At 35.8% G+C, this 16,013-nt stretch overlaps 1 protein-coding gene across 9 annotated transcripts in view; it reads right to left on the reverse strand.

The window, feature by feature from the left end:
• Nucleotides 1-16,013, reverse strand: part of Itpr (Inositol 1,4,5,-trisphosphate receptor) — an 89,125-nt gene that overhangs the window by 6,770 nt on the left and 66,342 nt on the right. For all 9 annotated transcript variants that reach the window (XM_089710140.1, XM_089710147.1, XM_089710145.1 and 6 more), the window contains 20 exons: nucleotides 15,835-15,946; nucleotides 15,475-15,583; nucleotides 14,269-14,409; nucleotides 13,913-14,004; nucleotides 13,516-13,642; nucleotides 10,592-10,702; nucleotides 9,447-9,589; nucleotides 8,930-9,110; nucleotides 8,219-8,448; nucleotides 7,826-7,921; nucleotides 6,995-7,132; nucleotides 6,422-6,614; nucleotides 5,883-6,005; nucleotides 5,456-5,628; nucleotides 3,947-4,111; nucleotides 3,381-3,558; nucleotides 2,791-2,999; nucleotides 2,259-2,424; nucleotides 1,775-1,935; nucleotides 826-990 (listed from right to left, as the gene is read on the reverse strand). In XM_089710140.1, the coding sequence (XP_089566266.1) occupies nucleotides 826-990; nucleotides 1,775-1,935; nucleotides 2,259-2,424; nucleotides 2,791-2,999; nucleotides 3,381-3,558; nucleotides 3,947-4,111; nucleotides 5,456-5,628; nucleotides 5,883-6,005; nucleotides 6,422-6,614; nucleotides 6,995-7,132; nucleotides 7,826-7,921; nucleotides 8,219-8,448; nucleotides 8,930-9,110; nucleotides 9,447-9,589; nucleotides 10,592-10,702; nucleotides 13,516-13,642; nucleotides 13,913-14,004; nucleotides 14,269-14,409; nucleotides 15,475-15,583; nucleotides 15,835-15,946 (3,013 nt within the window). The remainder of the gene's footprint in view (nucleotides 1-825; nucleotides 991-1,774; nucleotides 1,936-2,258; nucleotides 2,425-2,790; nucleotides 3,000-3,380; nucleotides 3,559-3,946; nucleotides 4,112-5,455; nucleotides 5,629-5,882; nucleotides 6,006-6,421; nucleotides 6,615-6,994; nucleotides 7,133-7,825; nucleotides 7,922-8,218; nucleotides 8,449-8,929; nucleotides 9,111-9,446; nucleotides 9,590-10,591; nucleotides 10,703-13,515; nucleotides 13,643-13,912; nucleotides 14,005-14,268; nucleotides 14,410-15,474; nucleotides 15,584-15,834; nucleotides 15,947-16,013) is intronic.

Consider the following 16,013-nt stretch of genomic DNA (forward strand, 5'->3'; position numbering starts at 1 on the left):
ATGCTGCTCGCTGTCCACTTGACCAACGTGTTATGCTGCTCGCTGTCCACTTGACCAACCTGTTATGCAGCTAACTGTCCACTTGACCAACCTGTTATGCAGCTCGCTGTCCACTTGACCAACCTGTTATGCAGCTCACTGTCCACTTGACCAACCTGTTATGCAGCTCACTGTCCACTTGACCAACCTGTTATGCAGCTCACTGTCCACTTGACCAACCTGTTATGCAGCTCGCTGTCCACTTGACCAACGTGTTATGCTGCTCGCTGTCCACTTGACCAACTTGTTATACAGCTGGCTGTCCACTTGACCAACGTGTTATGCTGCTCGCTGTCCACTTGACCAACCTGTTATGCAGCTAACTGTCCACTTGGCCAACCTGTTATGCAGCTCGCTGTCCACTTGACCAACGTGTTATGCAGCTCGCTGTCCACTTGGCCAACGTGTTATGTAGCTAGCTGTCCACTTGACCAACGTGTTATGCAGCTAGCTGTCCACTTGACCAACGTGTTAGGTAGCTAGCTGTCCACTTGACCAACGTGTTATGTAGCTAGCTGTCCACTTGACCAACGTGTTATGCAGCTAGCTGTCCACTTGACCAACGTGTTATGTAGCTAGCTGTCCATTTGACCAACGTGTTATGTAGCTAGCTGTCCACTTGACCAACGTGTTATGCAGCTAGCTGTCCACTTGACCAACGTGTTATGCAGCCCACTTACCACTGTACCAACGTGTTGTGCAGCCTGCTTACCACTGTACCAACGTGTTGTGTAGCCCACTGTCCACCTTGGCAATGTATTGTACAGCTCGCCACAGCTGCTGTACCTGGTCGCGCAGCTCGGTGAGCAGGTCGGTGAGCGTGCGCACGGCGAGCTGCGCCCGCTCAAGCTGCGCCTGCAGCGCGCGCAGCTCCAGCTCGCCGCCCTCACCCTCACCGCCGCCCACTAGTGACAGCGCGCGCAGACGCGGGAACCAATCTAAGTTGTTCGACTGAAAAAAATGGAGATTTTCAATAAGCGTTTGATAAAGTTTTCTATAACACATATCCGATAATAATAAAAATAATCATAAAAATATACAGGAAACACAATAGTGTGCCCAATATAACAACAAAGATATGCATGGATTGCTTAATAAAGGATGGTGGCTTTTATAAATAAAAAATTGCATTGGGGGTACCACAAGGTTCGTATAAGGTCCACTTCTATTTCATATATACAAAAATGACCAAATTATACAGCATGTTAATAGTAAGAACTCTAACTTGCATACGTAACAGATATGGGCTTACTATCTTTTTTATCGAAAATATGCGTTGATGGAATACGTTATCAAATGCTTATAGCTTGTTAAAAACAGATTGGTCCGATTCAAATCGGCTTGTAGGCATTAAATATCTACATGATTATCTATATTTTTGAAAAATCGTCTACGGAGAGTATTATGTGTAGCGAATTTGATGTATCAAGTCATTGATAGAAAACATAAACAAAATAGGCCCTAGTCGTGAGCCTTGGAGAACCCCGAAGGAGTTACAAAGGTAAAATGAGTAGAGGGATTCGTAACCATCTTGAAAAATTATTATTTTTATTGTTTATATACATTGCAAACATTGCAGCATTAACCAGTATGCATATCAACAACAGCATGAATACTACAAACGATCAACCTTATCAAATGCCTTAGTGAAATCCACATAATATTTGGTATGAATATTTTAACAATTTTTTTTTTGAAAATCTGTCATTTTCCACAAAAAGCATAGATAAATTACCTTTATCATAGAGTGCACGTAGCTCTCAGGACCTGTGAACTCCGTGGGGTCCTTGACCCGCACAAGCACCATAAAGTGCAGGTAGTGCCACATGTTGTGCTCGCTTTTTATGTGCTCTTCGAATGATACTGTTTTATTGTCGAACGCTGATCTGTTTAAACCTGTTAAAATGTTTATATATTAACTAGCAAGTCAAAGATTGAAGAAGTTTAGCATAAATTTATTATTGCGTCTATATGATCGTTATAATTGACGAAATTTATGTCAAACTTATTTTCTGCCGAGCTTGAATGTTATAAAGTATTAAAGAAAAATTTAATTAACTGCTCTTGAATCAATTTTTAAGAGGTAAAACATTTTTGACGTGTCAATACAAACAATCAATCAAAACTGTCCTCTTTTTAATAATACTGTAAACGGAGTAGACAAAGTATTATAAGAGAAGATGCTAGTCAGAATAAATTAGCAAAACAAAAAGTCTCACCACAAATAAAGCAAGTATTTTTCAAAATAAGTTCCTTCTGCTGTTTCTCGCTACGCAGATCAGCGAAGGTGTCGATGATGACACCAAAGATGAGGTTCAGGACAATAATGATCACCACGAAGAAGAATAGTAGGTCGTATACCACACGCGCCACGAATAATGGTTCCTGGATAAATATTATTTATGTAAAGAAAATGGAAAAATTTTCGACACTATTAAAATTTTCATACTTTATTAGCGAGAAGTGTAAACTCTCACCTTCCACTTTAGTTAGTGAAAAAACGAGATGGTAAACGGTTTTTAATCCGAATGAATAAATTAATATTTTGATACATTCAGAATTTTATTAGATAGATAGGTCTTCGGCAATCACAGCAGGCAAACAATCTGGTAAGATACCTGATAATAAACAATCACTATAAGGGGCTGTTGGCTTTTTAAAAATAATTAAGAAGAGCACTGTTCTGTGTCAAAACGATGGATTCTAGTTTTTTTTGTTACACAAGCAAATAATAGCCTCCTATACACTTACAAAACTAGCCGGCGCGCGCAGTATATCCCCGATTCCACCCCCATTTCTCAACCCCTGGTTAAGGGTAGTCACAATGCACATGACAAGTGAATCACAGCTGCGCTCGCGCAAGTCGCCTCCTACAGACACTATACGGGAAGCTCTAGTGCGGTACTTTGCGGATGGATCGTCATCGCATTTGTCCACTTCAAAGCGAGGATCATCATCATCTGTAGGTTTGAGAAATACAGTTAAAAGTACACCCATTACATAGATATAGCTCAAACTTGGAAGAATATGTACATTAAAGTCGATCTTATAATGGATTTTATGGTTTTATTTCAGAATTATTGTTTTCAATCAATACACGTTAAAATATAAGTAATGTGGAAAAAATATTACCAAAATCATGTTTCTGATATAAATGAGCACGAAACTTATTTACACACTTTTTGACACTAAGTATTCCATAAATTTTCAATACCCTAAACTCACTTGATTAAAAAGATATATCAAACAATTCTATGACCAATAATAGCAATAATTTGACGAACACAAAGTACAACAAACAAACAAAATGTTCATTTTCATTTTCATTACAAATTACTCACCATCCAACCTATCCACATTGACCAGGAAATCATCCCGGAAGAACATATAGCCCACGATAGAGAACATGTACACCAGCACAAGCGCTAACACAGCTGTGAGGAGGATGGAGCGCCCGTTGCGTGTGACGGAACGCATCACGTTTAAGAGGGTCTCTTCGCGGTATACTATGTCGAGGAGCTGGGGATTTAAATCAATTTATAGGTGAAATTAAAGATGAAATGAAATGTCAAGTGATTGTAAGTGCTATGGACAACTTACAAATCTAGTTAGACATTATTTAAATTATTTATTTTGTTAAAGATAGTTTTATTCGTTATTTTTCTTTAATTTAAGGTCCAATAAGATTTGTTACACAGTTTGAACACAATTATCAAAAAATTGTGACTCTTTACTAGAATCCAAAAGCACTTATATTGGTTTAGCAAAATGTCCATCAATCGAACTAAAATGAGTTTTGTATACTATACTTTGTAATAAAAATAAAGTTGCCCTTATTTTCAATGCATACTTTGAAATCAAACTGTACAGTTACCCTTTATTTTTAAGACATAGTCCCATAACTTACCAGAACAGAAAAGAAGAACGGATGACAGCAGATAGCCAGGAAGCAGAAGATGAGGTAGACCCCGTGGTACAGCAGTTCAGGGTCCGTGATCACGTCCCGCAGGGATTTGGATAACGTGCCCTGATTGCCCATTATACTGACTAAATGGATACCTTTTACTACTATCTGAAATATAAAAAAGTGTGGGTATTCGTTAATGTTGAAAAATGTGTTCGAAAAAGATTCAGAATATGAGTTTAGTGTAATAAAAGGTTTATAAAATTATGTCTCACATATTTTTGTCACTCTTCTTCATTTCTCCACTTTGTAAAAGACTAAAAAAGTATGTCAATCAAAAAATCCAAAGATGGACTACTTATGACCATAGATAGGATATTAATTTTATGTTATTAAAACTTATGGTAATGACATTGATACTAATAATTTTGCTGAAACTAAACAGAATAGTGATTGTTATAACGACAGTGATTTTAAACTTGCTAATGACTTGCTTAGGTGATGGTAATAATAGTAACGATGATAACACTGCTTATTCTAATGGCGTTATTAAATTTAATAACATAGGTTATGTTAGAGACATTGCTCATGCTATAAACGATGCCAGTCACACCAATGATGATGGTAAAGATGTTGATTCTATTGGTATAAATGATTTTTATGACATTGATGATGGTTGTAGCTTTGACAGCCATTATATTGACAGCGCTTTAACAAATCAGAATGGTACTATAGTCCTTTTCACCTATGATGATTCCTGTGACACTTCATTGTGTTCCCAATTACGTATTTTATGTTTAAAAAGCCAAAATAATTTTAGTGCATAATATTTTTATTTTATGGCGGCATTATTACCAAAAATATAAAAATGAAACATCTTAAGCTTATAAATCAAAAACAGTATTGTTTAGTTTAATATAATGAAAAATAAAATAAAACAACACAAAAATATAATACCTACGCAATTCGTGTACATGAAATGGATCGTTGAAAAATCATAGTGTTGGAAAATCATATAATCGGCGCCCATCTTGTGATCGTTTGTCAATCGCGTCAATCGTCTGTACGAGTGCGTCAGCCTTGTATACAAGTTGCATTTTTATATTGATACTTTACGTGGTATTCTGTTATTGTTACTAATTGTTATTGTTGACTTTTTGTTGCTGTTGTTTGCTAAGTTTCCTTAGTTAATTGTTGGCGAAATGCCGAAAAAACTAATTTTGGTACTTTATTCAAATCGATTTCATTTCCATATAAAATATTATCGATTATCGGAAACAATTGATACTATTTCAGTAACCGACATCTCTACACGTGTCAAAAATCGATGTGTCACAGAAATCATCTTAGGTGGAAAGGACTATAGTAATGATATCGCTTGTTATAATGACATTCCTGATTCTAACGAGATTGGTCATGGTTATAGTTTCACTTCATCTGTTGATGTTTTTACCAATAATAAAAGTTTTTAACGTCATTTCACGAGAAGACCATGAATTTTGTAACACTTACAGTAAGCATTCCCAGTAGCCACAACATAGGTTCGGGCCCTAGCAGATATATAAGCAGTACGATAACGCAAGCCGCTAGGGCCCGTAGCGAGGCCCAGCTCGGGGCCCACGTGACTAAGGCCGCGGCTAGGCAGAGTGCTATCCAAACTACCATGGAGAGGTGTTCGTCTAATTCTGTAGAAATATCAAATACTAAAGTAAAGTATCTTTACAGAAAAAGAGTATCCCACTTTTGATGTTGAAATTTTTTTACTTTAAATACAAGAGGTCCTAGAAATCAATGTCATGCCGGAAATAGGTAATTGGTTGATTGATATTTAATATAAAAAAAAGAAAAATATACATTTTTGCAGAACAATACAAATGCCTGAAAAAGACACCAAACCGAGAAATTCATTCCCATTATTTTAAGCTTGGTAACCACTTACCTGGATTTTCTTCTTGAAACGGATAGAAAAATGCAACAATGACGTTTATGAGAACAGCGAAATTGAACAGAATGTTGCTCCAATACGACATGTAAGATGACACCCAAAAGAGGAATGGTTGACCTGAAATATATTGATTATTTTAATTATTTCATTTTTATAGAATCAACGTTGATTCTTTTCATCATTTTATATTTATAGTAGTTTAGAAATAATTGCTTAGCTTACATTGCAATTTTTTGAACAAAACAAAATTAATATAATTTGTTACTACTGTATTACTTAACTGAGAGTCAGTTAAGTAATACATAAATTTAAGGACAAATGTAAAGGTCTAAATTTTCAAATAGTTCGTATTTCTTGTTTAACTGTAAACTAATCAATAAATTATAAAGCATAGATCATCTATCACAGAAACAAAAGTGCATCTGCCATCTACCTATCCCTTCCTAGAACAATTCCCATACATACTAATCTAAATACACCCCTAACCCAAATCCAAATACATTAATAACTTCAGTCCATTTCCCCACACATACCTCGCAATTTCTTCTGCCACTTCATCTCATGGAACAGATTATCCAATCTCGAGAAGAAATCCGCCACTTTACTGCCCTGGTCATCTCTTTCAGCGCTCTGCAGGACCCTGTGTTTACTCTCATCAGGAAGGTATTCGCATATTTCTGGTATTGGGAACACGATTTGCTCCATGCTGCGGTCTGTGCGGACTATCTGTAGAAGTAATTTAAGGTTGATGTAATTGTTGAAGTATTGTTTTAATCATTCGCTAAAAATAAGGCAGGATGAGTTAATTTGAACAAACAATGTCTAAATTTATTTGTTTCTAGTTTTTGAAGATATGTTTGTAAAAGATTAAGATTCGGGGGTGTACAGTGCAGAAATGTAAAGTTATTTTTTATTGAAAAAATTACAAAATAAAAGATTATTTTTTTGACAACCCTAATATTTTCATATCAAAAGGGAAGCTCTCGATAGACACACCTGACGGAGCACTGTGGATGCCCTCTGCCCCAGATAGGGGACACAGGAACATAAGTTTTCATTTTCCTAGCTCTAAACAACCGTATATTTTTCACAAAAGCACATATAACCTCAATCTGCGCAGTGTGCGAGCGGTAGTACTGCAGTGCGGGAGCAGCGGGCCCGCTGGGCGTGGCGCGCACCAGTGCTGCCAGCTCCTTGTTGTGGGCGGCCAGCTGGTGGCACAGGATGTAGATGTTGTGCCCCACCTGTGGTATCACATTCATTTACGACGATCCAAATAAGATTTGGATCGATTTAACACATATAATGACGTCAAAGGTCAAGCCAATTAATATTTCTAACGAAAAAAATCGATCATCATCGAAACGAGATAAACAATAAACTTTTGTATTTAAAGTTCAGGACACATACAAACTATTAGAGAAAATTAATCAAAATTTCATAGTGAAAAAAATAGATGAAGGTATCGCAATTTTTTATGGTAGAGAAAGTATAGTAGTTTTAATAGTCACTACCCGTTACCACCCATAAACACTCGTTGTGTTAAAGGCATCTGTAAGCATACTGAAAACTAAGGTCCAAATATACATCCTTGGGGAACCCCTTATATGGTGTCATTATACATTATACATTTTATCCTATAAGTAGCTCCGTTGCCTTCTTACATTATTTTCTATCCAGGCGACCATTTTCTTACAAAGCCCAGAACATAACCCCTTAAACCGTAATGATTGGTTTCTTTAATAAAATGATGTGATTGACTGTGTCAAAGGCTATCCAGAAAGATTTCTAACATTGGTTAGATTTGTTTTGTTTTTTTTCGTTAAAGTTCATCAATCGTTTTGTTTATTTATGATTTATTTATGATATTATGACGGATATTTGTCATTTGTTTTTTATTTAATTAAAAACAAATGACAAATAAAAACATATCTTACCTCTTTAGGAGAAACTCCCGCACATGGTCCATCATCTTCGTTATCTGAGTCAGCGTCCGCGTGCTCTTGGTGGAATGCACTGCAAGCTACGTCCACCTGTGTATAAAATTAATTATTTATATTATTATTAAATATTTATTTTTAAATTTTATAATTCAACATACTCTTTCACACTGATACAATTACAATTCTGAAAAATTACTCATTAATTTTGAAGAAACCGCTAAAAGTGTATCTAAACTTGGTTTTATGACAACAATATATGATACATAAATGATAAGGCTGTCTTCTGTGCTGTAAGTTTGTTATGTTGGCAGCATTTTACAGTGTATAAAATAAAATAAACACACAAAAGCATTGTATTCATTTAAAAATGCACTAAACCAAACCTACCAATTGCTTAGGGTTCATGTTATACAGGATCCTCTCAGCATTATTCTCGGAGTCGTTCCTGGACTCCATGATGGCCAGCAGCAGTTTAGAGGCGTTGTTCTTCAGCTCCAGTACCAGGTCCATGCGGGTCTTGCCCAATGGGTTGATGTCGTTGAGGATGAGGGCAGTAATGATGTCCAGCCCGTTGCTTTCGTGGGTGGCTATGCAGTTCTGGTTCTCGTGGCAGGGACCTTTTTTAAATTAGTTTATGTTATTATTAGGAAAGAATACTATTTTGCAAAAAAAATGTTGTGTGGTTTTATGAAACCACGGTAAAAGTGAAACTTAGGCACTTTGTACGATAATTATCGTACGGTTCGACCGTCACGCGACATGCGCTACACAGACCAAAAAGTTTGAGACGATGTAATAAAAGTATCACTTTAAAAACAGGAAATTAGAATTATTTTCAGAAGGTACATTATTTTTTTTTATATTCGTAACGTTAAACAAAAATAATTTGCGTTTTACATTAAAATACAATAAAATTACTGATACCACGTATACTCGCATTTTACAACTAAAACTTCATTTAGAACAATTAAAACAGTATTTGAACAGGAATTACGATTAGAAAACTGCCCAAATTACTGGATGGTTAAATCCTGGTAAAAATTACCATAGCTGTATCTCCGAGCTTATAAATATGACACATTATAGATAAAAAAATACCTTGACAGTATTCAGTAAGCGTCTCCAGTGTCTGGTTGATAAGCGCTACATTTCCCTCATTGATATACAAGCCCAGCAGCCCGAGTCCGCCCGTGGTAGATCCACATATACAGTCCAGGAACATCAGCGTCTCTGACACTAGATTGTAGTTCGATTTGTTGTTCTGGTTGCGGAGAAGGTTCTAGCAATTTTGAGGGGATAGAAAATAATGGAGATTATTGTAAATCTTTATGTCCATACAGTATTAGTATTAGCCTAATGTTTTGTTCATTTTATAAATCACTGTGTTTTTTAAATTGCTTGTTATGAGCTAAATGCTTAAAATGATTTCGTTTTAAATAAATTTAACTTCAATGAGTAACATCGCCGTAAACGTTTAAGAATATAACAACTAAACAGGATTAAATAATAGCAAATCGTTAGATTGTGATGCTTATTATAAAAACAGAACATTTATTAATTCTTAGGGGGTACCAAGATAAATATAAAATTTGTATATGTACAGCTTTCAAAATACCTGAAGGTCCGGGTTATGGTTTTCACAGAGCAGTTGCAAGAACCTCAAGATAGGCTTCATGACTGCCACCTTGGCTGGCAGAACATCCCCGTTACCACTGGACCGTTTCTTTTCCGCCATTATTTCTTCTAACACTGTTGTTCCTGATATATTGAAGGATAAAATAAGATTGAGTAGCACTTTTTGATTATTGTTACATTTATTTCAGGTAAAAGACAATAAATACAGACCCGTAGAATCATACATATAATAATTTATAACTAAACCACAGAATACATAATAGTAGCTAAACGCTACAGAACGGACACTCTCCGCCTCCCGCCAAAATTAAACTTACCTCACCCCCGCGCGATCAGACATAAAATGGGCCATATTTTTCTGCAAGGACGATATACAACGAAGATTGACAACATTAATCAAATTGACTTAAAATAATTTTATTATTTTGGATTTGTGATTATCTTTTTTCGTAGAAAATGGTTAGATATTGTGCTGTTTACGGATGTATTTCATCAGAAAAACGCGAATTTTTTTTTACGCTAGTCACAAATGTGCCAACCATAAAGCGTTAACACACACATTTGCAGTCTCTACAGTGTGACTGTCAAAACGATCATTTTGTATGGAGTGTCCGGGGTGTGACTAAACTTAGAATTTAAGCACTACACTTTAATGGTTCACGGCACTGGCGCTGACCTATTTGAGCTGAAAACGTATTATTATATCGACCAAAAACTAGCAATCTATGACTTTATCACACAACATAATATATTGGAAATTACCTTTTCTATAATGACGAGAATGTTTGATAGGTTTGGGTTGAAAAGGGGTAAAAACTGGAAAACAAATAATAATAAGGTTTCCAGATATAAAAAAAAATGGATAAAATACCACAGATTATGTAAAGAAAAAGCCTTATAACCTTATAAGAACTGTTTTGTTTATCATATTGTGTCCTAGAATTTAAATTTAAGCTATGTCTGTTTTGTAAATGCTATGCAACAGGAAGGAATATTTGTCCTTTTTGGAAATATAAACTTAAAGTACCCGCACAAATATTAACTTTTTAAACAGGTTTTTTAGTGACAGTGCTTCAATTCATGCTTTACTTGAAATAGATTTTACTCATATAATATCTCTCTTACCATGCGACATAGTATGTATATCTGAGTAGGCATGTACCGCGGATCCGCACGCGTTGTTCACTTCTTCGTCCATATCTTCACCGACCACTAATGGTCCTGTTACTGGTTTACCTGAGTACACGAATAATTTTTTAATCCATACTTAATATTATAAATGCGAAAGTAACTCTGTCTGTCTGTCTGTTACTCAATCACGCCTAAACTACTGAACCAATTTGCATGTAATTTGGTATGGAGATATTTTGATACCCGAGAAAGGACATAGGCTACCCTTTATTGCGAAATATGTACCACGGGCGAAGCCGGGGCGGACCTATAGTAATATTATAAATGCGAAAGTGTGTTTATTCGTTTTAATGTGACATGGCCATGGGTAACTTTTGACAGCGGTGAAACGACACATACTAATGCGAATTTAACATCAGGGGAATCCGCAGGCAAAGAAAAATATATGAATATTGTTTTCAATAAAAATTATGATGATGATATTGTTCATGAAATTAATAATAATTCCAGGGCCCTGGTGACGCCCAACGACCGGGCGAGTTTATACGTTCGCTAGCTATGCAGATACTGAGCCATTCTGCGCACGCGCGGCCTGTGGATAGAGAGGATAGCGTACCTGCGTACGGGATGTGGGTGGGAATAGGTGGGTGGTTGCCATATGCTTATTTATAATGTCCAAACTCAAGTAGGTATATGAATTCATTCAATATAGATACGTCACCCAGGCATGTTTTTTTATGTGATTTTATTTTTTTACGGCCCTTGAAGTGGTGAACATACTGGGTAATTTTATCTTTCTTGGCATTTAATTCTTTTTTTTATTCCATTCGAAGATCTAACGATAGTAAATGTTACCATACTGAATTGGCCTATCTTTCAGCTTAGCAAACAAAAAAAAATCAAGCATCTAGCGCAACAATTGACGTCACCATGAGTGAAAATATCATCGTACTCGGCGATAGGTGAAAAACGTCATAACTCCGAAAATACGAAAAATCGCATTACATACATGGGGGTGATTCGGATAGCCCTCTAGGTCCTCTACCTCCCACCTTCCGTTCATCACTACTTTTTGGGACACCCTGTATAAGCCATAAACATTTTTATACGTCAGGAAAATTTCTATACGTCGGGAAAATTTCTATAGGCCATGAAAATTTGTATACGTCAGGAAAATTTGTATAAGTCAGGAAAAATTATATACGCCAGGAAAATTTCTTTACGTCAGGAAAAATTCTATAATCCAGGAAAATTTATATACGTGAGGAAAATTTCTCTTTGCCGATAGAAACGATTCAACTATAAATTTATATTTAAACATGGTATGCATAATAAATAACCTTATATTTCGTGTTTCTCAGAAATAATTCAGAAGAGAACTTAATACAACGGTTCCGTGAGATGGGAGAGGATACGGAAGATTGCTCTAAACCGTTGTTAGGCGATTGAGAAGGTAATATTATTATTATTTATTTAATTAAGTATTTAATTTGATAGATAAATTAAAAATAGATAGGAATAGAGTAAAAAGCAGTTTTAATCCTACTAATATTATAAATGCGAAAGTTTGTGAGGATGTGTGTGTGTGTGTGTGTTTGTACTCTTTCACGCAAATACTACTGAACTGATTACAATGAAATTTAGCACACATATAGAAGGTAACTTGGATTAACACATAGGGTAGGTTTTATCCCGGAAATCCCACGGGAACGGGAACTATGCGGGTTTTCCTTTGAAAACGCGGGCGAAGCCGCGGTCGGAAATCTAGTAATTAAATATAACTACAATAAGCAGGTAAAATAAAATATATACAGTTTACAGCTTGGCAGGTCATAGAAAATCTTACATACAAATGCAAATGATCAAACTACACAACAGTTTTGCTATTGCAATACGTAGTCAGCGTGATTTAATGCAAATTTAGTTTATTGCCTGAATTTTCCTCTCGTGTAAAAAATAATCCGGCTAAAATTTAAGTATGGCCTCGATTAATGTAATGTTAAATTATATTATTTAATAAGTACACAATATGATTGTGTCAAAGGCGATCTGAAATAAAGCGCATCACACACGGTGAAGATAATGTAAAATATATATTTTCTTAGAGCATATTTCCGATTATCGCTCGCCATACAAATCCTATGAGCCATAACACACGACGAAGATAATATTATATATTTTACCTTCAATATCTTAAAATACCAAGCGATAAGCCATCTATAGGCCGGGAGATACTGACACAAAATTTCGGGTCATTTGTAACAGGATGGCGGTTCTACAGGTACGCAATGACAAAAAGAAAAATGATGGTCAGAACGCTGATACCGGATACCTTAAGATACTTTAATATTTTATATTAGAGAATCTTAACATAAAATATTATAGTATCTTCACCGTGTGTGATGCGCTTAAGACTTAACTAATCGTCCATTCGAATTTCGTTAGAGCGGGGGCACACGATGCGTTGCGGCGGCGGTGCGGCGCCGGAGCGGTGTCGCTGCGTCGTCTTACATAGAAATATCTGTGGCATGTCACACGATGCGCTCCGGCGCCGCACCGGACTTGTAACCACCAAGACGAGGCGGGGAGGGGTGAATGCGGTGCGACGTCGGAGCGGCACCGCTCAGTTGTTTTGCGTCACAAGGAAGGACACGCTGTGCATCGCTGCTACGACGCCGCTGCGACATAACAACGTTGCGGCGCCGCACCACTCGTGTGCCCACTGACACGGTGAAATCTTTGCGGTGCGGCGCCGCAACGCATCGTGTGCCCGCGCCCTTAGCTGTACTGGCAAATCATTGAATAAATTACCTTACTTCTTATCTTTCTTTTATTTTTTTCGCCTTCAACCCATCAATATCGGCCATAAAAGTAACCGAGAACATAAGAAAATGTGGGTAGTTTTAATATTAACTTACCATCAGGCGTGGAATGTTTCTGTCTGTCTGTGGGGCTGGTGCGTTTGTCTGTGGGCGCTCCGCTCGTGCTGCTCACTGCTAGAGAACGGATTTCCTGCTGGGCTTCACGCATTTTGTCGTAGAATACCTGTTGTTTAATGTTTATGTGAAACGGTGTTTTTAGATAGAGAAAGAAAATGTACAAGGCACGAAATGAGTAGGATACATTTTCAACACCTTAATGCAGAATATTGTAACTACGCAGCAGTTTACTACGTAGTAGTTTTAAGGAAATAATAATAAAAGATCTATTTCGCGATGAATTTTCTCATTGATGCGTCACACAATAACCCAAAGCAAATAAAAAAAAAATTACTTAAAATTAGTTTAGTAGTAGTAATCAAGAATAAACAGTTACCTTCAAAAACGCCAGTGATATCTCGCCATTCTGTAGCTTAGTAAATATACTATTTTGGATAATAGGGTTGCCACCTTCCAGGAGAGCAATACCTGAACAAAATAAACAAAAATTACTTTTTAAGAGAAAATAAAACTTCTCATTTTAAATTGTTATGGAAATGCTACCAAGAGGCAAAGAGTTTTTTGCCGGCTCTTCTCTGTAAAAACTGCTTTTCGAACTAGTTAAAAAAAAAACTGTAAGTATTTTCAATTTTGACGGTCCAATTGATATCTAGTTGAATAAATAGACTATGATAGAATTTGAAAGAGAAATCTATAAACAAATTGGAATAATAATATTAAAAGTTTTCTTACCAAGCTGTATAGCCTCCAGAAATATAGCTGGTCTATTGGTACTCTTGATGACCAGTTCCACGACCAGGTCAGAGGCACCTTCTCTATCAAGATGTGCCTGTACTTGCGCTAGTGTTTGTCCCGTGCGCATGAGCACTTTTGCTGTGAATTTATATTTATTATTTTATTATTTGTTATTTTAATTTTATGTGGTAAATATTTTGTTATAACTTTGGATGATGTTCTTTCTTTATTCTGATATTAGTACTTTAGCGTTTTGCCAATTTTTTTGTTATCAACTGAGTATATTAATTAGAATGTTGTATAGAACTAAAAAAGTACTTGTTTAAACAATGAAATTTTAAATACAGTTTTCCATATATTATTATGTCTAACAGTAAATAAATAGGTAAGGAACAAAATATTGCCTATTTTCACATATTCAAGTACACATAATCCTTTCCTGTAGTTCTTGTGACGTGATCAAAACTTACCAGTAAGAATTATCCTGTGATTGATTAATATCAGTAGGAATTTGTAAGATATATAAGTACTAGATAATTTATTACTGTCTATTATAGCAAGTGCTTAGCTTAGTGAATTTAAGTGAACATACGAACAAAATAATTATGCTATGTATAATTTGTGGTATAATGGACTGACCTGTCTTCGTCTGCGGTAGTGCTTCAGCTGTGCATGCGTTGCGAAACAAAATATATGTACTACTGCACTAGTATAAACTAAACACATGACATTTCTAGTTTCTATATATCTATGTTTATATCTATATTGATCTTGCTAATATTTTCTACAATTGCTTTGTGTAACCACTATTTTAAATGATGTGTATGTCAATTTTAATGATTCTGTAGTAGCTAATATTATGAATGTCATTTTACTTAAATGTTATAAAAGTTATAGCTACGTTGAACACGCTGTAGAATGGCAATAAGAGTAAGGTAATTGCCCGACTTGTGCATTTTTATCGATTGTTAGCGAAGATATGAAATCTGTTTTATGCGTGAGAGTGAAAGAGAAGATTAAAATATTGTCTTTGAAAATATAATGTAGCCATATATCGATAATATATATGAGTCTATCCTTCCGTCATAGTTTATCACTATATTTTTAATTTTCTAAATATTACTTCCTAGCATTAAAATAGCAATGTATCCGGCTATTTTTATCTATTCTATAACTACTTATTAATATAGATAATAAACTAACCTCCTGGTCCATGTGTGACAGCAACTATGGGTGGCGCGCTCTGTATTTTCGGTTCGGATTTGCGGTTCACGAAGTATTGGGATAGCAACTTGTTGCGCAACTGGTTGCCCTGGAATGTTGCGTGTTGCAGAATTGTTGCAAGTAAAAAACATACAGTAGAATATAAAATAAGATCATTTCGGTATAGATCTGTGTAAGAGTATAACTTGAGTGATTAGATTGTTTTGTGGGGGTGGGAATCTATACATATAATATTTACTCATTTCAATAAATGTAAAATGACGTAGTCATTTATATAGTTGGGTAAGGGATAAAATAGTTGCTCTAAATTTTGAAAATCAAGAATGTTTTGAAGCTTACTTTTTCACCATATTCTGGATCAACAGCCATCATCTCACGGAGTGTCCGTAGCACTTTGACGCATAATTTCTCTTCTTTCTCTTCTAGAAGTTTCTCCGTGTGACGTATCAACCTGTGTACAAGAACAAATTATTTAAAATAATTACTTTTTATCTTTTTTTGCGGAGACAGAAGTCCAA

This window comes from Colias philodice, chromosome 24 (assembly GCF_061535455.1).
Source record: "Colias philodice isolate Cphi_HAF_F1 chromosome 24, ilColPhil1 Martin Lab GWU primary, whole genome shotgun sequence".
Lineage (NCBI taxonomy): Eukaryota > Metazoa > Arthropoda > Insecta > Lepidoptera > Pieridae > Colias > Colias philodice.